At 39.2% G+C, this 27,003-nt stretch overlaps 1 protein-coding gene across 1 annotated transcript in view; it reads left to right on the plus strand.

The window, feature by feature from the left end:
* Positions 1-2,946: 2,946 nt before the first annotated feature.
* Positions 2,947-27,003, plus strand: part of CRPPA (CDP-L-ribitol pyrophosphorylase A) — a gene marked incomplete at both ends in the record, with an annotated part of 115,799 nt that continues 91,742 nt past the window's right edge. Inside the window, 2 exons of the mRNA XM_080339118.1 lie at positions 2,947-3,113; positions 10,194-10,473. Of these exons, the coding sequence (XP_080195244.1) occupies positions 2,947-3,113; positions 10,194-10,473 (447 nt within the window). The remainder of the gene's footprint in view (positions 3,114-10,193; positions 10,474-27,003) is intronic.

Genomic DNA, 27,003 nt, shown 5'->3' on the forward strand with positions numbered 1-27,003 from the left:
ATGTTTGTATAGAACTGCTTCAAGAAAAAGTCAGAATAATGTAATCTATGGAATTCAAGATAATTATGGACACTGGAGGTGCCTACCTTAAGAAGAAAAATTCATGTTGGGCACCTGATAACAAAGAGGTGATGCTGAATGGAAGGCAATCTGCACAGAGGTGAAGAGTCAGGGCAAACTTGGATGTCCTAAAAAGAGAAAACAGACAAATGTATGTCACCTGTCAGGAATTAGGTGTAAAGAAATACTTCCTAAGAAAAGAAAATATAAGACCTATTGAAAAGGAAAAAAAACCAGGTAAACACAGTTTCTGAGCCAATGGATTTTCTAAAAATAATCCCAGGTGATAAACAGTCCTGAAGATAATGAGACCAACACTTGCCAGAAGGAAGGCAGTTCAACTTCTAGCTAATGTTTTCACTGGTGCAAAAGGCTTCCATTCCAGAAGTTTTTCAGCAATCTGCGTAAGTCATATTCTTTCCTCTTCTTTACATGCCTGTTTCCTTCAATGCCCACGATAATGTATTTTTTCCTTACAGAAACTTTTGGAGACATCGTTATCTAGAAGGCACATCTGTATGTTTTAATTCAAAATGTTTTCCTTTGGTTGGCATCAGTCCCTCTCTTGTTTCACTGCATGGTATGAGCCAATGTGATTTCTGCTCATTGTCTTAACTGTCAAGAGACCTCTGCATGTGAAGTGCGTATGTTCTCCACTGTACTGACCAATTTTCTGGGACTTTCCTGCTATTGCAGGTATCAAGGATATCTGTGAACTCTGCCTTTGCTAGCACGGATCACTTCACTCCTATTGTATGATTCCTACATATGATGCCTCTGCGATTTCATATGATCATTTTACTGACAAAGCAGCTCAGCTGGGACAGAATAAACTTCCTGCCATGCTGCTTTTTGGATCAGACCTACTCCTCAGAAAAGTCTCCATAAGTGTTCCAGTTCAGTTCCTCTTTACACAGAGAGGGTGGCTGCAGGTTTGGGGAGCAGTGCAGATGGCTTTTGTGCTTTGGTCACTTGTGTGCACAGTTCATGTAGGAAAAGAGTGGAGATCTCCTGCCAGTTTGTCTCCTGCTCAGACATGATGGCAGAGGCTTTGGGAGACCAAGATCCTCTGAAATGTTCTTAAAAACATGCTTTTAAGTTTTGGTCAGCTCTAAATTGGTCAGGCAGTTGGACTAGATAATTGCTGCAGGCCCCTTTCAACTGAAATAGTCTATTCTAACACAACTAAGAGAAACCTGAAAAACTGTAGATAAGTTAGCTTCTCAAAGATATAAAGAACAGATTATAAAATCCTGCAGACTATAAGGCCTCTGGTCATTTTAGGACAGCCTGCATACAAGACTGTTTTTTTTTTTTTTTCTAAAAATCACGTCAAAGAAGACAATGTTAGGGTCCTGAGTGCACCCACTTTTAAGAAGTTGAGTTGGCTGAGTTTAGGAATTTAGCTTGTCAAGTCCAAAGGCAGGTCTTCCACTAGTAAGAGCTGTTATGAGGAAGGCTGGAAGCCTTCGTTCCTCCTTTTCCTTTGGAAGCTACTTTTAAGCAGTCTTTACTGTTGGCCCCCTACACCTGCACCTGATCCGGTGCCTCCCAGATCTTGACCTGCACCCACTGCCTCAGCTTCCTGGCTTGCCCTAGGACATATTGTCTCACTGAGGCCTTGCCAGGTGATCACTGGACTAAGCCTGACCCTGAGGGTCCAATCCTGGCCCTGACCCATGCTTAGCATCCTGCCTCCTTTCTGGTGACACTAGTGTTCTCACCTGCCTTGATACTGTGCTCTGCTCCAGGCTCCCCTTCCCTTTCGGAGTGGCTGGTCCTCACTGTGCCCTGATAAGCAGCAACAAGCTCACAGCAGTCCTTTCAGATTTGCAAGGCCATCTTTGCAGTGAAATGTCCAAAACTTTCAGGTGAAGATAGTGTAGGAGTAGTAATTAAATACATTCAAGTTACAGCTGAAAATGTAGAGGAACCAGACATATCAACCTGAGACCTGTTTTGGTGATTACAAATGTGTGGCCTGGTGTCCCGCTTAGCAAGTCCCCTCCTCTCCAGACTGGTCTCCTCTGCCATCTAATGGGTACCAGCCCTGGGAGTTTTCTGGTCAACCTGTCTCAGCCACGGCCTACAGCAGCTCCCTAAGATGGAACACCCCAGCTTCTCTCTGTGAATCGACTGCTGCTATTTCAACCTCTACCTTCTAGGAACGAGAAGGCCACACATCAGATTTTGGCTGGCGTCCCCAGCCAGCCTGTGGAGAAGCAGTCCCCCGACAGCCGGGGCTCGCATGCAGACGCAGAGCCGCGTTTTCTCGACCCGCCTTCCCCTCGGCTGCAGATACGAGGTGTTTTATTTCCTCCCTGAGAGAGAGCAGCCCTCCTCGACCAGACCAGGCCAGGCCAGGCCAGGCCAGGCCAGGCCAGGCCAGGCAGGCCACGCAGAAGCGTCTGCTCCCGCCGCTCCCAGGGACGGTCATGGCGACCCACACCGCCCCGGCCGGCAGCACCCCCCCCGCGCGCCGCAGGTGGAGCAGCCCCGCCCGAGAGCGCATGCGCTGTGGGGAACAACCCAGCGCCGGGCACTTAAAGGGCCAATGGCTGCCGTACCCGACTTGTGGCACTGTGCGCCTTCTGTTTCCCTGACGGGGAGCCGCAGGCGGGGGGGCGTTCCCGCCTCCTCCGAGGTCAAGGCGTATGCCGCGGGGCCGTCCGGCCGCGCCCGGGCCCGCATGCCTCTGCGGGGCCTTGTGTAGCGCGGGGTGGGCGAGGAGCAGGGCCTGGTTCCCGCTGGGGGCGGGCGGGCGCTGGATTCTTTGGATTGCGGACGTCGCGGGCAAATAAAACACGCGGGCGGTAGAGCTGTCCCAGCTGCGTTCGTGTTGCTGGGGCGCTGGGAGAGCGAGGAGCAGAGCAGCGCCCCGCGCAGATGGAGCCCAGCAGCGGGACCGGCGACGCCAGGCCCGCCGGCACGCCGGTGGCGGTTGTGCTGCCGGCGGGCGGGAGCGGGGAGCGCCTGGGTGGCGCCACCCCCAAGCAGTTCTGCGCCGTGCAAGGGAGGCCGCTCGTCAGCTACACGGTGCAGACGATGGAGAGGTAACAAGGCAGGCGCCGCTCGGCACCCGTCCGCGCCCTGCGGGCCTTCCCCTCCGTCGCGGCCTCCCGCCGCTTGGGGCCCGGCCGCCGGCTCTTGCCGAGCCTAGGAAGCCGCTGGCCGCCCGCCGCCCTTGGTTCAGGCCCTGGGCGTCCCCGGCGCCGCCGCCCTTCAGAGTGTTTGGTTTTGCATGTCAGCGGGACCTGCTCTCCCCGCCCAGTCCACATGTGTGAGCACTGACAGGGCGGGAGTGCTCCGAGCTCTGACCGGGCAGCCTTACTCGGGATGAGCATCACGAGGATGGAGCCAGGCTCTTCTCGGTGACAACCAGTGATAGCACAAGGGGCAATGGGTGCAAGCTGCAATACAGGAGGTTCCACTTAAATAGGAGAAGAAAGTTCCCCACAGTGAGGGTGACAGAGCCCTGGAACAGGCTGCCTAAGGAGGTTGTGGAGTCTCCTCTAGGAACGTTCAGAACCCGCCTGGACACGTTCTTGTGTAACCTCATGTAGGTGTTCCTGCTCTAGCAGGGGGATTGGACCAGGTGATCTTTCGAGGTCCCTTCCAATCCCTGACATTCTTTGAGAGGCGCTGGGCAGAGGTGCTGGGCAGGGCTGGGTGCTCCCCCTGTCCCAGCCTGGCTCTGGCACCACCACCCACGGGGTCTTCTCGCTCCCCAGTGCTGCTGGTGCCTTGGAGCTGTGTTGCTTTCCAGTGCTACTGGAGATCTGTTCAAGGCCCTCAGCCTTGAAGCTCAAGGATTTCTGTAGCATCGGCTAGTTTGTTGAGCTAGGTGCCTGCTGTAGCCATTGGAGAGGGTCTTGATACAGTTCAGAGGGCTGGAAAAGATCTATTATCTTATAGGCTTTGGAGATGGTCTTGATGTTGCCTAGAGGCCTAGAAAGAGGATCCACTCTTCAGAGTGAGAAAACTTCAGTAGTCCACACTGTTCTTATGCCCTCACCATACAGTGGTGGTGGAACTCTTGGTCTCTGCAGGAAGCTCAAATGCCCCTTGGCTTGATTTAAGACCCAGTTGCTGGGCCAGAGCTGATAGCTTACATAATGTGAGGCTGCATGCGTGACTTACCTTTGTTTACATTGCAGCAAAGAATTTAAGTAATAGAATATCTTAGCAGTCAGGTTTTTCCTTTTCATAAGGCTGTTGAGTTCTAGGCATGTGACTGACAGTTAATATATTATTGTCAAATGTTAACATAATGTAAGTCTTGTATCTAGTGTCACTTGAAACACTGCAGTTAGGAGTGGAGCGTCAGCTGCACTCTGGATGTTTTGCAGTAACTTGTAAAGAAACAAGCCTTTAGATTTTAGAGAGAATAAATGGGGATGAGTGGAGGGTGGTGAAAAGAAATGGAACTGCCAACATCTCCCAAAGTTCTTAACTCATGGAAACTTGTAGAACACCAAAATTGGGGCTCTTTTTCCATGCCCACCCAGAGAGGCTTCCCTCGGGTCACTTGTTGCTTTATGAAAGAAATATTGCTTGTTTTCTTTATTTAATTTTCAACAGCAGTCAGTCACAAAGCTAAACACATCAGTAAGTAAAAGCTCCAGTCCAAAGCTTGTCACAGCTGTAGCTTCTGCCAAAATGTCATGGGAATCTACAGTGAAGAGTAATATCCTCAGTGTGTTGGAGACCTGGAAAAGAGAACAGAGTGAGATTTGGGGCGGAAATGATATTCATAGGAAAATAAAATGTTATTTGTTAAAAAAACCCCCTTCTTTAGTTTTTGCTGCCAGTGAGCTTCAGGAAAATGACAGTTCTTTAGGCAATAATATTATATTTATGTCTTAAAGCTGCACAAAATTAGAAGGTTGAATTCTAATTGTTCAGGCCAACCAGGCACGTGATCACAAGTTGATTGTGCAAGTAACAACCTAGTACTTCTGCTTAACTTTAGGATTGTAATAACTGGTGCCAGTGCTGTCACAGGCAGGGATTTCTGCCATCTCCGTACTGGAGTGTCTGTGTGTATGGGGAGTTGGGAACAGATGTACTCTAAAGCTTGGAATGGCTTTAATTTTCATCTCCACACTTTTACTTTGATCTCTGAAACTGCAAAGGAGGTACCTTGTTCTTACTTTGTGCCAATGTATGCATGAAAATGTAGTATTGAGGAAATGCAGTTTGTCACATTACCTGTCACCCAGAAGTGGTGGATTTTCTGTGTTTAGTTTGATACTATCTTCCAAAGTCTATAGTTTACCTGCTGTAATTGAATGAATCATTGACTCATTAGCCTGTAACTTTATGCCTTTTTTAATCTGGAAAAAATGCGACAACATATAGATGGAAATATGTGAGCAAATTGAGAATTTGCAGCTGGTTCGCATGTGCTTTTTAAAAAATCAGGAGAAAAGGTTTTTACACTGTTCAGCTGAAAGTAGTGAGAATCTTAAATATTGATGTGGAAAAATTGGCAGACAAGAGCAGACACGAATGAATAAGCAGCACATCCTGTTGCATGGGATGACAGTATGTGGAATGTTGGCCTGCCAATAATAATCAAAGATTATGTCCTTAGGAAGAAAAGGTGAAAAAGCAATGGGGTGAGGAGAAATGATTGTTTTTTTTATTGCTAGTACAGTGGTGCTGATAGGAAGGTCAGGTCCTACCTCGGGGATAAAATTAAAGTGTATTAGAGAAGTTAAATCTCTCTTTTCCCCATTGGGTTTGTTTTTACTTTTGTTGAACTGTGCAAGGCTTTTGCATCAAGTTCAACAGGACTAGAATAGCATTATTCCTTTTTTACTTCTATATGGACTAGTAGTTTGTGTTTTTTGTTAGGGTGTTTGGGTTTTTTTTTTTTTTTTTTTATTGAGGTGTGTGTTTGCTTAGAATAGAACCTTTCCAATTTGCTTTCTGAGACAGGCAGGAATCTCAGGTCTGTCTGCACATTCAGACAAATATTTTAATAATATTAATATAATATTAAAATATATTAAAATTCTGGGACAAATAAGCTGCTGCTACTCTTGCTGTGCTCATATTCCACCAGTTGTTGAAAGTATGGTGAGAAGTTATGAAAGAGGAAAGCAGAGTTAACATGTTTACTGACAGAATAAAAATTTTCCGTAAAGGTTTCAGACAGCTTTATTTACTTTGCTTACTCTAATGTAATCTCTTAAACAGGTGACCTGATATAATAAAAAAAAAAATTACCTGGGGGAGCTTCCAAAAATCACCTCTTCAAAAGTGTTTTGTGTAGTTTATTTGCCAAGTATTTGTCCCTGTTGGCTGGTGCACATTCACTTGCTCTATAGGTCACGCAATTACAGTTTTGTTAAATATATCCATTGTGATAGTTCATTTTGTCCAGTTATCTCTAGCTTATTGTTAAAATTGCTTATGAGCTAATAATAATCATAGCAAACAATCTGATTGTTTCAACTTTATTAAGATATCTTTGTTATCTTGCCGAACTAATAAGGAACATTTTCTTTCCAGAAAAAAAAAGATGGCCTCTGTACATGAGATGTTCAAAACTTCCTTAATATACCTGTGAAACTTTTCAGACTTAAATTTTTGTAATGTAAAATATACATATGTAGTCATATATTTTTTTTTCTTATCATAAAGCCATTAGGGAGCAAAAGGAAATTTGCATTCTGCAAATGTGTTTTGTTCTTGACGTTTTTTTTCTCATTCAGCACTTGAATAACATGATCAGCAAGAGTAACATAAAGATTTACCTTGTACCTCTAAAGACAGCTGTCTCAGCAGTGCCCTCCTGGTTCTGGCCTTGTTTTGCTGATAAAACTGTCAATTCCAGTAGCTTACCTGTTAGATGGGTTGTTACTGGTCTGGGTAAGAGTTGCAAGAAACTGTGAGTATTTAAACAGTGTGTCAAATTGAAGGCTCAGCACTGGTTTCCATGTGAGTGAACTAACAGAAGATTAAACCTCAGTCAAATCTATACCTGAATAAGCCATTTAGGTGATGGAGTCTCAGAGCTTAACTCACTGGTTATTTAATTTCCTCTGCAGTCTGTGATGTCACGTGGTAGCTTAATCTGTTGCTGAGTTAATGAGCTCCTGTACTTTGAGTTGTAGCTTAGCTAATATAAATACTGTTGTTTGAAATTGGATGAAACAATACTATTTTCTGCTAGGCAGCTGGTTGGTCTGTCTCTCTGTAGGTGATGGCCAGAAGGACAGTCATAGGAAAAAAAAAACCACATAGTCCTTTTCTGCTGCATTGTTTTCCTTCTAGTGAGGCCTTTCCAAGTTAAGGGATTGTAACTGGAGTTGTTGCTTCTATTTTATTTGATCAGACCTGATTTAGAACTGCAGCAGATGTTGTATGGAAGCACTGGAGTTCTGTATTTAGTGCTTGTTAAAGTACATCAGCGGACAGTATTCCGATGTTTTTCATGGCTTGTGCTGATTCTTTCTGAAGCTTGCGTTTTCTTGATCTAATATTGCAGTTATAAAATGGAAAAGGTGTTTTCTATTTTTAAACTGCCTTTCAGCAAATCCTGAGCTGCTTATTATTTTAGTATGAAATCTTTCTGAAGAAAAGGCTGTGACAAATTGAAAGAGGAAAAAAAGATCCATTTACTGCCTGATTGAGTGTATACGATATCTTTCTACTTCATTAGAACACTTTGCAACATTTCCATAAGCTGATCTTTAAAAGAGTAAGCACCTGTGTGTTGCACAGTTCTCATTTGTGAGAATTTGTAGCATACTTTAGAAAATTAGTACTTTTCATGAGTTTTAGAAATCAGTTCTGATGGGTCATGTTCGGCTTCAAAGCCAAAGCTCTTCTTGTATCTAATCAGTCTTTATACTCCTATATGAACAGGTTGCATCTCTGAATCCCAGTGCTAATTATAGAATATTAGTCCAGAATGAGTTTAAGGAGGACATACTCCAGTTTATAAATGTGTTTTTCCAGACACAGGGTGGAGCTGTGACCGCATCCTGTCACTTTTCGGTACCACTGGAAGCCTTGAGCCATTCCACCCCTGCCCCATGCAGAGTTTTATCATAGCCTGGCCAATACTTCTGTTCTCTTCCCTTCTTCTCAGAAGCTGCTGTGTACTACCCAGTTGGCTCATAATCTGTTTCATTTGTCTCCAGAATGGAAAATGTCGGTGTTTTTACACAGTCACTGGTGGATGTGCAGACTATCCACTGTTACTGGGAACTGTGCAAGGCTATAGCCTATCTGCAAATAGAAGTGCATAGTTCTTTTTTAGTGTGAAATAGCTCTTGAACTTTGCTTTTTAAGCCACAGACTCTCAATATTCAAAAGAACTGAGATGAATCCAGTTAGTTTGTCCTAGTTCCGAGTTGAAGTCCTGCAGAGGTGCTAAGCTTGGTGGCTAAACGTAAGACTATGCCAGGACTCATTGGAGAGATTTGAAAACCTTTCATTGAATGTGTGGTGAGTGACAAGATGAAATGAAACTTGAAACCATAATACTTCAGATTTTACATTTGAACAACTTCAATACTTAAAAAATGCTGAGAATATGTTGGTTTGGCTCTCTTTTCTGCCTTTGTTAATAATAAAATGAACATAAGGACAAATTTCTCTTTTGAAGAATTCTAATAGCACTTCAATTTATTTTAGTTTTAATAGTCATTTTAACATGCATTGAAATAATTTACCATGGAGTTGTATTAATTACAAAAACATATAGAAGGTGGAAGATGCTCTGTTGTTTCACATCGTTCTAGTGGAGTGGTTTGTATCACAGATAACTTCCATTTTGGAGTAAGAAATCCTAGGCGATGCCTTCTCATGTGTTACTGCAGAAACCAATAGCTTAAGTCTGTCTTTTTGTGAACTGTAAATTTCTTACTCTTAATTTTCCAACTGAAAGTATTTATTACCTTTGTCTTGTGTCTGCAAAATTAGTTTCAATAGCTTTACTAGTTTTAGTTAGGAGAATATACATATCATATTAGTTTCCCTTCATATTTGGATCTGTAGGCTACACAAGGAGTTTTATTATAGTAAATTGGTTTTGTAATCATTCCTCATCTGATGAGTTTATTGTATGTTATACTGAAAACCCTCCTGTCATCTGTGCAGACAGAGAAAGGAAATAAAACGATTAAAAATCCTTTTTAATGCACTCCACGTAGAATTTAGGACATAAGACACTGAAATAGCTGGATTTGAATTATAGCGTTTCTGTTATTTTCAAGTACAGTATGTCACATGTGACTATAATTTGTATTCCTAGGCCCTTTGACACAAGTATGACCTCAGCTTGACTTCCGTTATGGCTGGTTTCAATCTTGTGAGCTGTGGGTCATTCTCCCTCCACACCACCCCTGTTGTAGAGCTAGGCTGATACCAACAGTACAAGCTTGGAGTTCTCTAAAAATATTCTTTTCATATTACTGTAAGTTTGCCTAGCATAGCTATGTTTTTACATTTTGCTGACTTTCTAGAGCAGAAACCTTTGTGTGTTGTGTTTTTGTTTTTTTTCCAAACTACCTGTCTAATGTTTTCTGTCAATATTCAAGTATCACAATTTTGATTCATTAGCAATCTGTCAATTACTACTCATGCCTGTCTTGATAGTGATCTTTGTTTCAGAGTTTTTTGCGATCCTCTTATTCGCTTGGATGCGATGTACCTGCACAGTAGAACATGGAGCACTCCAGGTCTCAGGATTTACCAGTTTATTGGAGACTGAATTTAGAGAAAGCCAAAAATAACAAAGTGTAGCTGATGGATTTAAAAATTATGTTTGAAGCTAGGAATGAGACTGTTTTGAAGGCTTTTGGAAGGGTTATCAGAAGGTGCGCTTTTTTTTTAACCTCTTCTCTCTGCAAACTGGTTGTTGGAAGCAAGTCTCTTCCTGGAATTCCGGTTACTTCAGTTGATGTCCATGTGTTGATAGAGATCCTCTAATGTAGCTCTCCCTTTAGGGGTGGAGTGCTTATACACACACAAAAATGGACTTCGAGTATTTTGAGATATGCTTTCTGTAGCCATCTTGAATTTCTTTTGATATGAATTTCTTTGTTTCATGGAGATCTGTACTTTTATTTAGTCATTCATGTCTACTTTCTCTGTTTTTGTACTATTTCTTCTAGGATAAGTTGGATATCTGACATTATTGTGGTGGTGTCTCCTGAAAAGATTGAAACAATGAAGTCTATCATTGAAAAATACGGCCACAAAAGAGTTACGATAGTAAAAGGTGGAGTAACTCGTCACCGGTCAATTTTCAATGGACTGAAAGTATTTACAGAGAATGAATTTTCCAACCATCTGCTCCAGAAGCCAGAAGTAGTGATTATCCATGATGCTGTGAGGCCATTTGTTGAAGAAGATATTCTTTCAAAAGTGGTTATGGCTGCTAAAGAACATGGGGTATGTACTATATAGCAGTGGAACTCTGCAGCGTTCTTTATATGATTGATAAATAAGGTTTTTTATAGCAATTGTATTATGCTAATTTGTAAGCAGAACAGATTGAGAATCCCTGTTATGTGGAGAGGTCAGATGGGGGAGGGAGACATTAAGTGTGACAGGCATTATTTGCTGTGGGGAATAATTATCACCATAGAGACTGTCAGTAACAGATTGAATTAACCAGCAATTTGTTAGTTGAAAGCTAAATTACATAAAGATAGTTTACTTATTTTTCCATGCAGAATTCTAACCTAATACTAGAGTAGTTCAGTTAGTGATTATTAATAGTAGCCTAAGAGACCACTGCAGTGGTTGACTTGCAAACTTCATGTGTTTTCATCTCAAACTTTTATGCAAATCCTGAATAAATGGCAAGAGAGCTATGTGTATTAAGGGTAATTTTTTCTAGAATCTGTAAGCATAACAGACTTCTGGGGAAAAAGGGGAAGTAAGAAGCCTCCAACGATAGGTTAGAGATTCTCCTTGTTCATCTCTCCATTTGAGGACTGGGAATATTCCTAGAAACCAGACAGATTTTTGAGAAAGTGAGTGATATGTGAGGGGGAAGAGTTGGAAGAAGTATTATGGAAGTACAGTTAAGAGTTATTTATGGCATGCACTAGCAACAAGAGGAACTGGTGGAAAAAGTGGCTGACTAGGAGAGAGATATAAGAAATCACCACTTAGTCACAGGCTTGTCTGTACAATTTGCTGTCTTTACCTTGTACTGCAGTTCTCCATTAATAAGACAGTAGAAAGCTTCTCTTCTTCAAGGAGATGATTTGAGGTAGAAGTCATTAGTGACAGCAGATTGTTTGGGTGTTAGAAAGCTAGGAAAATTACCACTGAATGTGTTTTTCAGGAATTGAGGTGAAAGATAAGCTAATTGACAAATGATTTGCAACATTGACAGTGGAATAAAGAGTCCAAAGTATGAACTGTGGTATTTCCTTAGTGCTCCTCCACCTTTATTTTAAATCTCAATGTCGAAGGGGAACATACGACTTGTTAAAATATTTATTATGAAAATTAAATGATGTAAGGTCTCAGAAAATTATGTTAAAAATCTAAATATATATTTGGCTTCTTTACTTGTAGGCCTGTACTTTTGTAGATTGGCTTAATGAGAAAGGACAATAAAATAGAAACTGTGCTCTTTTGTTTTCAGTGATACAGAACATAGTTTCCAGTAATTAACACTTACATTCCATTAGAATTTTAACAACGTTTTTGGCCTTTCTCATATAGCACAAAATAGCTTTCCAGAATTGATTCTCTGCCAAAGACTTTAAAATAGATCCCCTTTGTAAATCTGTTTAAGTGAGACTATTTGACAGCAGTAGAAGAATGGGGTTAAATTGTACTGCTGTTGAGTTGAAATAAGAATGTTTTCTGAATGTGTTTGTGCTTAGGTGTCTTTGCATGTTAAAGACAAATGAGGTATAATATACCTTAAGTTTAAAATGCTCACTTTTTCTTGAAACTTGTGTAATTTTAATGTAATATGTTTTTCCGGGTTTTCTTTTTAATTTGGTGTAAGACATTTTCAGTAAAACAGTAGGAAATCGAGGTACTCTCCATTGACCTTCTCAAGGCAGTGTACTTTAGTTCATCTGAACTACTGACTGATAAATATTTCTTACCTAAATCACTGAAGTATCATTTGATCTCAGAAAGGTAATCTTATACATGTCATAGTCTTTTCCATTGTATAATGTCTGTCTTCAATGTGTGTGGTATCTGTTGGCTTCATGTGCTGCCTTAGATGAAGTGAACTCAGTGAGGCTGGGCCATCAGAGAAGTGGACTCCGAAAGCTGTTAGCTATTGACATTACCTGATGAAGTATTTAGATTAAGGGAACATGAGAAGAACTTCACTTTATGTAACAAATTGGAAAAGCTTCCTGCCAGAGAGAGGTGGCTGTTTTCGCTTGACAAGTACAGAATTCTGAAGAACTGAATGACTGGAAAGCCAAGACCCTTTCTCAAGACTGACATGTGTGGTTTTGAATATCAGAAAAATAGATTGAAAGAAGCTATCATCTTTAGTTCTTCCTATAGTCAAATTCTTTGCATATCTAAAAGGGAGTAAATTCTTCAATCTTTCAGTAAAGAAAGTAATTACTTCCTTTTGCATTATGTAGAAAGGTACAAAACTTGGCAGAAACATCATATTAAATCCCTAGTGTAATAGGGATAATGCCGTACTGTTGTTCATCTGCATACCATATAGATAGCATAATTATGAGAAGCTTTAATGTTCTTTAAAATGGCAATTGATCAAATAAGTGATTGCAATTCTATCTGCCAATTGTCAGACAAATAAACTGCTTTATTATACTTACTAATCAGTTTGTTATTTGCCTGTAGGAATCAAAATGTGTACCTTATCCAGAACTAATAAATTATGCCTTAAATCCACCAAACAATCCCTTGATTATGTGAAAATATTACTTTGTAACCAATTAACTTCCATGTATGTTTTTGGGGTAATGTTGTATTTAAAATTACATGTTTCTAGAAACAAATTCTTTATTGCTTGTAAAAATTGGGAAAAGTGGAAGCTTTAGAAGGCAACAGTCCAGAGCCTCTAGCAATATCTCGTTGCCAACATTACATTTTAAAGAACATAACTAAAAAGAAAAATGCTTACAAGAAAAGAAATCAGGAAGGTGGGGGAGGGAACTTGTCAGTTCTGCTATTGAGAGTTTAAAAAAAAAAAAAAGGTGCATACAGTCAGAGACTCCTTTTCTGTAGTTAAACTATATTTGAAAGTATAGTTTATTTCTTTGAAAAGACAGAATCAAAATGGCATTTATAAAAGCTGGCTTCTGAAAGTTTTCTAGCACCATTACTTAATTGTCAGCATACATAGCAATACAGATGTACAGTGCTACTCAGTCTCAGGGACTCTTATTCCCATGAATCACAGAATGGTTGGGGTTCGAAGGGACCTCTGGAGATCATGTAGTCCAACCCACCTGCTGAAGCAGGTTCTTCCAGAGCAGATCGCACAGGAATGTGTCCAGGTGGGTTTGAATGTCTCCAGAGAAGGAGACTCCACAACCTCTCTGGGCAGCCTGTTCCAGTGCTCTGGCACTCTCAAAGTAAAGAATTTTTTCCTCACATTCAGATGGAACCTTCTATGCTTCAGTCTGTGCCTGTTGCCCCTCATCCCATCGCTGGGCATCACTGAAAGGAGTCTGGTCCCATCCTCTTGGCATCCGCCCTTGAGATATTTATAAACATTGATGAGATCCCCTCTCAGCCTTCTCTTCTCCAGGCTGAACAGACCCAGCTCTCTCAGTCTCTCCTCATAAGAAAGATGCTCTAGGCCCTTCATCATCTTCATAGCCCGAATCAGTCAATACCCATGCACAGCAAGAACTACATATTATGCTCAGTCTGTTTCTGATGTTGAGTTTACTCAGTGCTGCGGTTATCACTCTTACTGTGCACAGAAAACACGCACCCATACGCACATTGTTCTTTCACCCAGTTAGCCAGCAAAATAAATGCTTTATGTATTATGATTGTTGAGTTGCATTAGAAAAATATGGTTGGTGGCAAACCAAAACCCACCTCTTTTTCTCTGCTGAGGGTGAGGGAGGACCTGGGTGGATAAATAAGATGATCTAGTGTGTTACAACTGGATGGGGAAGGCCGTGCTGGAGCAGTTCTGATTGCTCTGTCCATCCTTTGTTCTTTTTATCTTAGAAGCAATTACCTATTTATGTTCTCTTATCTCCTCTGTTTTTTCTATATATGGAATATTTCACACATGATCTTGGTCCTCTTTGTTGCAGTTAAAAACTCATTTTAACCAGCAGTAAAGGTTGCATCAGTAACAGACCATTTTTATTCATATTTATACACTGGGTCATCTGAAGTTATCCTGTGGCTGTGTTCTTGGGGGTTCTGCTTTCATTGTATGCTTGATAGTTCGAGGGGCTCCCGTTGTCCTGTCAGATGCTTGTGCAAAAGCAGAATCAAGAACTGATGACATATTACCATCTTGACATGATTTTTATTCCACTGATGGAATGAGTTCTGTAGTTTAGGAGACTCTGACTTATGTCAATGTAAAAATACGTATTAATTTATTGTAGGGGTGTTGCATAACAATTTTAGAAGAAAACAACATCTGAAGACCTAAATTATTGTGAAGATCAGAGTCTGTTCAGTAGTCCTGTAACTCTTCTGGATGTGTGAAGAAATCGAGTGTGGTTTTGCTGGTGCATAGAAAATAGTTATACAATGCATTATTCCTTTTTCAGCTCTGTAGTAATGGGTAGTTATAGGAAACATACTGATGTTTCCATAGCTCATGGCATTATTGGTCCCATAGAAAGTTATAACCTTCTCAACTAAGTTGCTAATTGTTTTCTGTGTCGAATGGAGTACTAATGTATTGTCAGCAAATGCTTGAAGTCTTTGTCCTAGCAAGATGTAGTCTTTGGTGGTGGGCGAGCACTGGTAAGGGGGGGACACAACTCTTGTGATTTCCCAGTCTCAATTTAAGTGATTTAGATGATTCATTGCATTCATAGACAGAAACTTAAATTATAATGTTCCTTTCTTCTTTGTGGTATTTGTGTGTTGTATGAACAGCCAGCTGTGCCTAGTATTTAATCCTTTTTAAAAGAGGTGACTTAACCCACATTTTTTAGCTTCTGGGAGTCTACACATAGAGTAATTTTTACCTTTTCTTTTTTCCTTCTCTTTTTTTTTTTTATTTTTACGTAGGATGAGGTTATCCTGGAAATAAGTTTTGAGCACAGCTTCTTATGCTTAAGTAGTTGCTGAGGTAATTTTTATGTAATGTCTATAAAATGTACCTCCTTTAAATTTAGCAAAACTGCACATGACACTGCTGTTGATTTGAGTCTAATTAAAATCTTCATCTGTGAAAACAGTATGACTTTGGAAAATGAAGCAGCCTTTAGCAAATTGTGTCTATTTAATCACTCAGATTTCTTCTTCCTGCAGTAGATCAAAGGAGTACAGAGTAGTTCTTAAAATAAGGGAAATCTCAGCTTGTCCAGCATGTGTGAGGGGCTGAATAAGGACCTTGGATCATTGCCACTTCTACTTGGCAAGATCTGTAAGAGATTCTTAGCCATATCTTGCTGGCTAAAGATTAGGCATGCACACCTCCCTGAGTTTTTGCCTTTTTCAGAAAATACTGCACTGAAAAGAAATCTGAGATTTCATCCAGAAATGCCCCCAGCTGCATTTTGGCTGAGTTTGTGATCCGAGTGGTTGTGGCAAGGATGACACCAGCCCTGCAAGTTGGGTGAAGCTTCTGAAAGCCAACCTGGCCTGTTTCATGTGCTGTAATAGTTTGCTGGACTGGTTCTGTGCTTATCGTTCTGCTTCCAAGGAGATAAGTGGGTTGTGGTACAGACAGAACTAAAACTGCCTTGAGGAGCATTGGAACATGTAGAAGAGAATTCATGAGGTATCGAATTCATACATACATGTATTCAAGTCACTACTTGAGCCTAACTCGCATACTAAGGTATAATGATCCATTTTACAAGTCCCTTGATAAGAGAAAGGGTCTTAAATTGAAACTTGTATAAAGAGGTGACTTGAAATTTTGAATTTAATGGGCTGTAAGAGCAAGAAGCTTGGGTGCAAGGTTTCATGCAAGAAGAGGACACAAGCGGTTCAGAGAGAAGCAGAAGAGCAAATTCAGAAGGGAAAGACATTTGATAAGCAGGCACAGAGTTGCTGCGGGAACTGTGTGACCACAAATGCTAGCGCCCGTGGTTTTGGTTGCTCAGGACTGTGTGTGTGAGAAAGAGTTATTAATTAAACATTGCAGTTTTGCATTTGGTTGATCAAATTGTGCAAGAGTCCTCCTACAACACCTCAAGATTTCTTTTCTTCTGTCTTCATAATATGATGCAAACCATGCGTTCAGTGATGTGCAGTAGATCAGTAGCTGTCACATGATGGGATTGCTGATTTTGTAATGTAGACTTTCTGGAGGGAAAACATAATTTCTTAACTGTAATTGTAACTCTTATGGCTGTAGCTTCAAGATTTCTTCTCTGCTGAGTGCAAATGTTAACTCTTTATATTGACTCACTGTAACATGCAAAATTCTTTGTGGTACAGTGCACTCTGACTGACAGCTTGTTGCAATCTAAATCAGTAATTAGGGTCTGAAAGACAGCTTGCTGACTGTAAGATGTGTTTTGTTACTTGTTAATGCAAGATAATGTTATGCAGAGTAAAATAAATATTATTTTTAATTTTAGAGGCAAAAATTATTGGGTTTGTGATTAATTTTTATAGAAAATATTGTGTATAATTTTTGCTATCTAGGTTTTCAGTACAGCACAAGTTAAAAAAGGAAGTGCTGGTAGCTCATCTTATTGTCATCTTATGTTGAATGAATGCCAAAATTTAAAGTTGTAAGTAAACTTTAAAATATTTCTAAAAGTATTGAGAACTATTGGTAGCATAGTAGCCACATGTTTTCCTTTGGAATGTATAAATTGCTTAGATTGAATTTTACATGTTATGGAGTCCATCATAGTTGTGTATAGTATACAACTTATACAACTATTTCTGACAACTGGAAAGATTAAATACATCCTAAGAAAGTCTTGAAGTGCTATACCAGCATGTGCTCCTCTTTAGGTGGGGGATGCTATGTGTGGTCTGAATCATGTACTTGGTATGGATCTTTGGTAGCATTATGTAAACTTTATACAAACTTTGAAGTACTTTAAAAAATCCATCAAGAAGAGAAGAAAACCTTAATGAATGAGAACATGTTGTTAAATATTACCAATTATTACTGTGACAAAAATAAGCTGAATATGTTGACTGAGGTAATAAGACTTTATTTTGCTAATGATATGACAAAATGTATTTTATTGAATATGCAGTACTATTGTATTTATGGAAAATATAAACTTCTGTGACCATTCTTGAATTTCTCACATGGAATGCACAAATAAGGAATGCACTAGAAGAAATGCTATATAACTTGTATGACACCATTAAAAATGTATTTATTGTTTTAATCCTGCTAACTTTTGTAATTTTATTCCTTATTGTATTAAAAATAGTTCATCTGATACATGGCAGTATTAATACTATAGCAGCATAAATGACATATTCCTAAGACTTATTTTTAATCTGCTTTTTTTTTAAAAAAGCCCCAATTTTAATATGAAACGTTCACATAAATTAATAGTATCTTAGTTTGTAGTACCGCTCTCTGCTTTTTGTAAGTGCATGTATATGTTCTCAGTTTTGTTTCTTTTCCACTTTCAGTATGTTACTGAGCTTGTTTTCAGTGCTGTGTGTTGAAAAACCACAGCCTGTGATATGCCTAGTTCTGCTTTCATCCTCCACCTCGTATATATGTTTTCAGTTGCATATTCTTATTGTCGTGTCTTTTTGACGGGAAACTTTTTGATTTTTCTCCGAGAAATCTTACTATTACTATATGATAACATTTAGAATTTTGCATGCTGTCAGTAAGATCAATGCACTATTTACTGACACTCTGGAGGTAAATGCTTTAAATACAAAAGAACTGAAATTATGTAAAGTAAAAAAGAACACGTGCAGTCTTAATTTTTGAGCACCAGTTCCTGTTATCAGTAATCTTCTTTAGTTTGCTATAGCTAATTGGAGCTCTAACATGTCTCAATGTACACGTACTATCCCCAGTTACTCAGATAGTATGTTCTGATAAAGGTGACCTCATTAGAAGAAATGTTTTCTTTTTCTTAAACAGTGTCATAAATATACATTACATTTGTTTAAGGCATAGTGTGTCTTTGAAGTCAGTTCCATGTACAACGTAGTGTCAGCTCATTAACATTGGATCAAAGCATATATTAAATTTCTGATTAAACATCCCCTCTTTTGCAGCTAGGAATAAACACAATTATAACTTCTTCCTTCCTGGTGTTGGTTTAAGATTAACATGTGCCCAATTTTAGTGGGTTCGACTTGCTCCTAGCCAGCTGGGTAAACAGACTTTAAGGAAATTAGGCGAAGTTCAGCATACAAGCCTTTTTTCTTAGTGTTTAAAACTCCTTACATCTGTTATAATTAACCTTCTTTTTGTCTGGATGAAGCTTAGGTTTGAAATCTGTGTTACGCCAGGCTCGTTTAACATTTCAACAAGCGCTGTCCTTAGGCAATTAAAAGCTGCCAGTACAAAAATGTCAAGAAAGCTGGAATTGGACTGGTTGGTGATACTGCCTACATAGGAAAAATTTAGGTGGGTGCCTGTCTAATGAGAATCAAAGATGACGTGCCCATAATGACTATGAATTTTGATTTTTTTTTTTTCCCCAACAAAAATAAAAATAAGGTAATTTAAGAATTATTATTTTTATTTTTTTTAAAGGAAAATACCTAGCATAAAGCAGGGAACCTTTTTTTCTTCACCCTTAATCTCCAATGAATACACAGCCCAGGTTGCAGATTGTATTTGTTTATTGGTAGAGGAAATAGGTAGGAGGAATCCTGTCCCCACCACAGCACAGCCACACAAAGGGTGTCTGTGCTGCATGGTAGAGTCTGGGTGTGAGTGTGGGTGAAAGTGTGATGTGCTCTGGACTCAGACTTGTGTTACTGCATGGTAATGAGAGTACTGAGTCATCCTGCTTGTCCTGTAGTCCTGACTGTGTGCCATGTCTGCTCCTTAGAGAAGCGTGCAGCTGAGGTGTTGATTTGGGGGGTCTTTTGGACACGATGTTAGCAGGAGTTACGGGGAGAGGTGATGGCAGGGTTGAGTTGAACCCATGCGTCCAGACTGCTGCCTTGCTGCACAGCGAGGAGGTGGGTTTGGGCTGCAGAATGAGGTTAGGAACGCCATGGACTATGTGCAGGCTTGAATCAGTTCAGTTTGGAAGTCTGGTAGTTTGGGCTTGGATATGTCTTCATACCTAAGTTCAGAAAACTTTGCACTTTTAGCCAAATTGTAGTTATCAGCTGTACCTTCTGTACAGGAGTGGTAGCTTGTAGTTTGTGTCTTTACTTTGTCTATGCCCAAATCTTTTGCATCCAAATAGAATTGTTTTTCCAGGATTTCTGTAGGTTGGAGGAGGAAATACTTCAAGTCTTCCATCTCGGCAGCAGAATCATAAAGCTTCTAATAGATTACAACTTTTGTTTATAGAGAAGATAAAATGTAGCCCTAGACAACAGCTGGATACAAAATGCAGAAAAGAAAAAAAGAAATATATGTATATATATATATATAAAGATATGATATTTCAATGTGATACCTTGAATGTGCATAGGAAAAAATTCTCTTGTTGCTTGATTTTACAAAGATAGTTACATGACTTTGTTTTATTAGATATTCTCCCCTTCACATTTACAATATAAAAGATTTGACAAGAATATCCTCTTAAATACATGAAGTATTTTAATCTTATAATTAAGTTTTTAAATTTTGCTTTGAAGCTTGTTTGATGAATTTGAAATAAGAAATCTTTCAGGAGAGACAGTTCCTTCTAACTTAAATGGTAATTACTGAGGGTGGCTGAAGCATGTTGATTACTATAGATGCAATTAGCTTGAGTGCAGATGTCTGAATAGAAATACATGTTTCTACCTGTTTCATGTATCACAGATCCTGTGTTTATTTCTGTATTTTTTCACACTGTGGATGGCTGTGGATGCCCTTCATGGCAAGTAGTTTGATCCGTGTAAAAGAATATTTTCCCTGTAGTAACATGTGGAAACAGTTCGATGGAATAAAATGAGAAGATATTAATTATAGTTATTCTGAGCTTCTTTTGCTGGTTCATAGCCAGACCTAACTTAGACTGAAATCCTTAGGAGATTATAGTGTTTCATAACATATGAATAATAACCTAATAGAAAACATTCCGGGACATATTTGTAAACTGTTAGATACCTAGCTTATCTAAATTAACATCGATTGTTATTGTTATGTAGTTGAACAGTATCCTAAAGCAATCCTTGTCTTCATGAAAAAGCAAGATAAAATTGTTTGTATATTTACCAAATTCACCTCTACAAAATTAACTTTAATGGAATTCCAAGACATATTTGTCCTACTAAGTGTGATTAGCCCCACAATCTCCAGCATACAGTTTCAAAGAAGTCAGCTGCTTAGAAGGAATGAAAGTGTATTTCTAATATACTCCTATTTCCAGTGTATATATGTAAGACAAGTTTATTTTTTCTAAGACAGGATGACTAAATTATTTGGGAGTCTTGGTTCAGTACTATTTTGCTTCTTCAACTCTGATTAAAGAATAAAAATTAAAGAATACAACTATTGAGAAAATATGAAAAAAACGTAAGAATAGGCACACGCTTTTAAAGATAGCACTCGTAAGTTATGTTTGTATGTGTTTAGTATCAGGCCTGTTCCTAAGTAATTTTAAAACATTGAGTCTAATGCAATTAGGATGACTGAAATATAAAATGTGCTTTTACTTAATGCTACTAGATGGCTGAGAAGATAGAAGGCATAGGGAAAATGAATTTCAGGAGAGACAGAGGCTCTAAAGGGAGAAGAAGGGTATTGCTGGTGTAATAAGGAAGTAGAAGGGAGTCAGGCCAGAGGGATGGGAGAGTCTGCTCATTTAGGACTAGCCTATAAAGTTTTAGGCTGTGATTCCTACTCGAAGTTCAGGGTTGCAAATTGGCTATGTAAGTGAACATTGTGGTTCCGCATTAGTACTTGGGGCCTGCTGGGGACAGGGACATGACAAAGACATAGAATACTTTTTTCTTTTTTTTCCTTCAGTATGCTGGCCTGGAGGATCTGTGGTTGTCTGAGGTTCTTACCACACTGTTGTAAAACAAAAGGAATTGTAGTTGTGGAATTTTTTGTAAGGATTTTGTGCCATTGCTTTTTTTAATTCTCTTTCTAGTCCATATCATTCAACTTGTTGAGCTTTGCAGCTATCTAGCTTTGTTCTGTTTCAACTCTGGCTGCCAAAAATGGCTAGATCAGAGATGTGAGTGTGTTGGTTTTTTGAAGCTTCTGGCTCTTTGGTAACCTGTTCTTGGTAATTTGTATTTTAGATGCGGAGTGTTAGGGCCATTTTTAACGCAGATAATTTCTTGCTTGTGATAGGAGCTCCATCTCCTCCTGCCCCCAGTCCTTTTTGAAATTTTAATGGGTTCTGTGTGGGGTTTTTTTTGTGTGTTTGTTTGTTTTAATAAGACAAGGATTTTATGAACTTCCAGTAAAATAAACTGTACTGCATTATGTTAGCCAGGTTACTATATTGTGTGTAGGCTTCTGTGGCCTAAACATTCATACTTCATTTTGTAATAAAAGGTGTCATCAATACTGCTTGAACTAACTGACTGTGTTGTCTGGTCTTAAAACACACCCTGGTTATGTGTTCACTCAATACATGCATCTAAACAATTTCTTGTCAGAATAAACGTGTGATACAGTGTTACTGTTTAGTGGAAAGGTGGATAAGTACATCTTGAATCTTTTGTAAAGGCTTATGATAACCTGTTAAACTGACCTGCATGGTGGACTTCATTCTCTACCTTTTTTTCAGTTGCCATTGAATCTTTAAATCTTGAATATATGCTCTGATCTATGCAGTTGTGCAAAGAAAACCTGAATACAAAACTGAGAACCTGTTAGTAAACATTTTTTATTTGTGCTGTTTAAAATGTGTTATAAAAGACACCTGTTGTTTCTGAAAGTATCGAGAGACTCGTTCAGTTTTCAGCAGATGGATGGATGAGCTTGCTCTTGAGTGATACCATTCTGTCACTTCCATTAAAATCGTTGGAATTCTGCATTCTCAGGACATTTTAGGATTGTTTGAAGAAAATGATAGATTAAAAGAATGGGTTTTGTTCCAATATTTTGTCTGCAAAACCAAAACTAACCAGTTAGCAGTGTTTGTTTCAATGTCTGGTATGCTATGAAAGCATAAGAGCTGGCCCACAGATCTTTTGATACTGTAACTAATTTATTTAACAAAGAATGAAAAAACAGGAGAGAGAAGTGTATGTATTTCATGGACGTTGCAGGTTCACTGAAGCTAATGCTTGGCTGTCTATGAAGTGGAGTGGCTTGACAGCTGTAAAGTCGACATTTAAAGGAATTCAGTGTAACTATCTATTAACTGTCCACTTCACATTCAGGAAGGGTGTATGATGCATTTTGTGTATAATTTTGAAAGCAAATCTACTTGAGATCTGGCTCAAAATGATTAGAAATTGGAAGATGAGTACTCTGGGTAGGGAAATGTTAGTATAAGATCCAGACACTTGGTTTAGGCTCACAGGATTTGTATTTTGTGTAGGCTAATTCCAAGTGTAAGAAAGATCTGTAAAACTATAGTGACATTAACAAGTGCTTATAACTTTGAAAGAGGACAGATTTCCTTTGTTTTATTCATTTTTTGAATTTGTGTCTGAACCTCTTGCCTGAGAGCTAGACCAAATACCTGTACATTCCTGACATAAATAGCAAGTCAAAGCTTCCCAAATTAGAACAAATAAAATTCAAATACTTGAGACTCAGTATACATTCTCTTTACCAGTATGGAAATAGGTCTTTGTTACTGATTTATAACCAGAAAAACAACTAGAAAATTCCTTGCAAAGAATGAAATATTTTGTGTTGTAACTGAATAGACGCAGACTAGCTGGATGATTGTGTTTCTCACTTAGACTCCAGAGTTGCCAGGGACAAAATCCCCTTTAGATACAGTACTACCTTATTGTATTATTTGCCATATTGTGCCCTAATGTTTAAGTTTCTGAACTAAAAAATGTAGTCTGTAGCATTGCCTTAAGCACCTAAATTCCCTGTTCAGTTCGTTGCAAGACTGTTAGGAGTGGAGTTCAGAAAAGCCTTTGTGATGAGTTGGGTAGATGCTTGCGCTAACCAGAAGGAAACATCACAGAACAAACCATACGTCTTAAACTGTGCTGCTCTTTTGCCTGTATACGACAACAAATTTCACAGCTCAGTTCTTCTGTTCTTACATGCCAAATATTATGTTTACACCATGAAGGAAGATACTCGTGAGCTGATTTTGGACACAGAAGCACATGTGGTGTTGTCTGTGTAAGCTGGCTTGGGTTTGGCAGCTCTGTTGGCATATGCCAGCTAGAGAATGTACCTGAAGTACAGGGTGTTTCAAAAAGAGGGATGCAATTTCAAAGCAAGGGGGCTTTGAAATTGGGTCCATCTTTTTGAGACACCCTTATGCTGCAGATGCAAGGTTCCTGTGTAAGGGACTCAGCTTTCTTGTCCTATATGAAAACAATGCAGGGCATACACATGCCAGTATTTTCCTTTGAGTGATCCCAGTTTCACCCAGTCTGAACATCACCTTAGGAACTGATGTAGTTCTTGTGTCATTGAGGTGGTAAACTCAGCCCTATGTTGTGTCGTATTATCTGATTGAGGGAGCCTGTGCATGTGTGCCGAGACAGAGAAGCATCCTGCAAAAAGGTGAGCTGGTACTGAGCAAAACAACCAACCAGTTTCTATATCTTCTCTCAGGACATTAAGGTTTCAACTCAGTTCTGAACCTGAGCAAGTATACTGTAGCTCAGGGCTGTCAAACTCATTTTTTGCTGGGGGCCACATCAGCCTCGCGGTTGCCTTCAAAGGGCTGAATGTAATTTTAGGACTGTATAAATGTAACTACCCCTACATTTACACAATCCTAAAATTATTTGGCCCCTTGAAGGCAACTGCGAGGCTCGTGTGGCCCCCAGCAAAAAATGAGTTTGACAGCCCTGCTCTTGCTCATGGATTCGTGGCTTTTGGACCACATCTGTTCATCATATGAAAGTTTTCTGTGCAGTAGAAACTTCCTGGCTTTAGGAAGTGGACTGAGTTGTCCTTTTGTTGGAATAAAAGCTCTTTTTTTTTTTTTTTTAATCCAATGACTGCTAGTTATCCTGTGACTATATTTGTAGTTAGAATTTCCCTCACATAGTCAGAAGTCAGCCATAATTCTTATTCTTTGTATTAAACTTCACTTTTTTAGTCAGTGTCAGCTATGTTTTGAGTGGATTTGCTGCAGAAGACCTCTCATTGTGCCCAACTTGCTATTTCTCATTGAAATGGACAGATGGCAGGTGAAAAACTCCCAGCCTGCTGCACTGGGCTCAATTCTGGGATAATGTAAAGCAATGTTGTAGTTGTTTGAAAAATACCATTTGTTAGGTTTTAGGTGCCATGAAGCTTCCAATTACTTGAGACATTAACTGTCAGTTTTAAAACATGATATGTTAGGATTTATTAGAAATTATGCCTTCCTGAATCTTCTGGAAGAGCTAGGCCTCAGCAGAGCAGGAGATGTGGTTCAGTATTGTCACAAAGATACAGATACAGACATTCATGATTTTTTATTGTGCAATAAACCAGATGTCAAGAAAACAATGTGTTTCAGAGCTCTTTTAAGAATATAATTTTAAGTACTTCAATTTTATTTAAAATTGCAGTTTGGTTTTTTGTTCCTCAGAGTGCGTGTTTCACTTGTGAGATTTGGTTATGCAAGTCACATTGTATTCTCTTGGCCTGTTTTTTGCTTAAAATGTGACATGACATGATTGTTAAAAACCGTAATAAAATATTGGATCAGCCTAAGGAAGCGTCTTTTGCTAACTTGTTTTCTGGAATGGTAACTGTTTCAGGGAAAAAACAAAAAAAGACTTAACTAATTACAGAAAAGCTGTGGCTAGCATGCTGCTCTGTCTTTTTTTCCCATGACCTTCTCATTTTATATTTTTTTTTATGTGTGTGAGTGTGACCAATTAAAATATGACAGCAGAGCAGAATAACATAGTCCAAATGCCCAGCAGCTGGGGTATAGAGGTAATAATCCATGTCCTGGATCATCAGAACTAGAGTGGGGACAAGTTGCAGATTATGTAGTCTCGACTTCTGCTTGTGCACAGTTTTTCCTCCAAGTATGTCTATTAAATTTACTCCTCATTTAATACACTGACCTATTACTAAAATTACAGTGGTATTTAGTTTTGTCAGTTTTTCTTTTCTGTGACAAGAGTGACATTGATCCTGCCTAGAACAGAGACTTGGACTAGTGACCTCTCAAGATCCTTTACAGATGGTTCTGTGATTTCATAGTTCTTGCTCATCTTTCTGCACCATGTTTTGTCTTTGGATGATAATGTTTTGCTCCATATAGTGTTTTATAGAGATATTTCTTCCCATATATTAGAAAAAGTGCTTTTCAGATGTTTAGAAAGTGGTTCAGATATTTCTCTGTCATGTGAATCTTTTGAATATTTTCTCTCCCTTCTCCCTGCCCCAGTAGCTCATCCATATCAGTCCTCTTTGGGCATGAGAAATTGGTTCACAACTCTGTCCTCATTCTGTAAAAGAATGAACTAAGAAGCTGTATTTTAGAGCTCATAAAGTGCTCAAAAGGCTCACTGCATTCCTCTTTGTTTTATTGTTCAGCAGTGTGAAAGGGGGAGGGAAGACAACTAATTCTTGCTCTTCCAAGAGGAAAAAAAACTTTGGGCTCTCTTTTAGTGTGCCATTCTGTCACCCTATGCTTATCTGAGGTTAGAAATCCTGTAAGAATAGACAAGACTCACATATATGAGGGCAGGATTTGCCAACAGAAGGTAGATGAAATCAACAATAACAGTGCTTTTATTTTACATGATAAGAGACCTGTTTTCTGTGTCAACCTTCATTGGACTTCTAACGATGATCTGTGGCTGCAGTGAAAAATGTCAAAATCCACTGTTGGGAGTGGTTTTTTAGGTATACTGATTTAAGATGTTGGATAATTCCAAATGTTTTGGAACAGCATCAATTATTATTTTTTATTATTCTTAAAAATAGATAATAAACAGTATAGGGTAAGGATGCTACTCTCAGTGGTTGGCATTGTTAAAAGGCGTGCTTTTTGCCCTGTGATAAGCAATGTTCTTCCATTGCATCCTCTTCTTCGTTATTGTATGGACAACTTTTGTCCCAATTGCCTTTAGCTTCATCTAAAGGTAATGTGAGCAACTGATAAGTGACTGATGAAGTATGGGTAGCTTTCTGGTGTCAAAATGACTAAAATGATTCTATTTCAGAGATGCCATAAATATTTATTATTATATATTGATGAAAAGATCAAAGATATATGTTTAATTGATTTCAAATCTAAGCAAAACCAGAACTGAAATATAAACATTTAAACAGCTATTCTGGGGCATGGTGCTGCTAGATATTGAATGATTTCTGATGTATAAACTGTATTCCCAGTTATTTCACTGTTAAGTGTGGGTGCTCAGTATTTCACAGGGTGAACTCAACACAGAGGAACAAACTCAGTTTTCTGAAACTTTTGGCTTATTTCTGAGCTGTTTAGCCAAATTGAAATCTATTAAAGCAATAGGTGTTGTGGGTTGTCAACGCTTCTCAGGTATGTCTCCTGCTATTTGATATCTGAATGGGCCTAGAACTGCCCTCACAGAAACAATCTAATATGTATGTAGAAGAAA

Source organism: Nesoenas mayeri (assembly GCF_963082525.1).
Source record: "Nesoenas mayeri genome assembly, chromosome: 2".
NCBI classification, from domain to species: Eukaryota; Metazoa; Chordata; class Aves; order Columbiformes; family Columbidae; genus Nesoenas; species Nesoenas mayeri.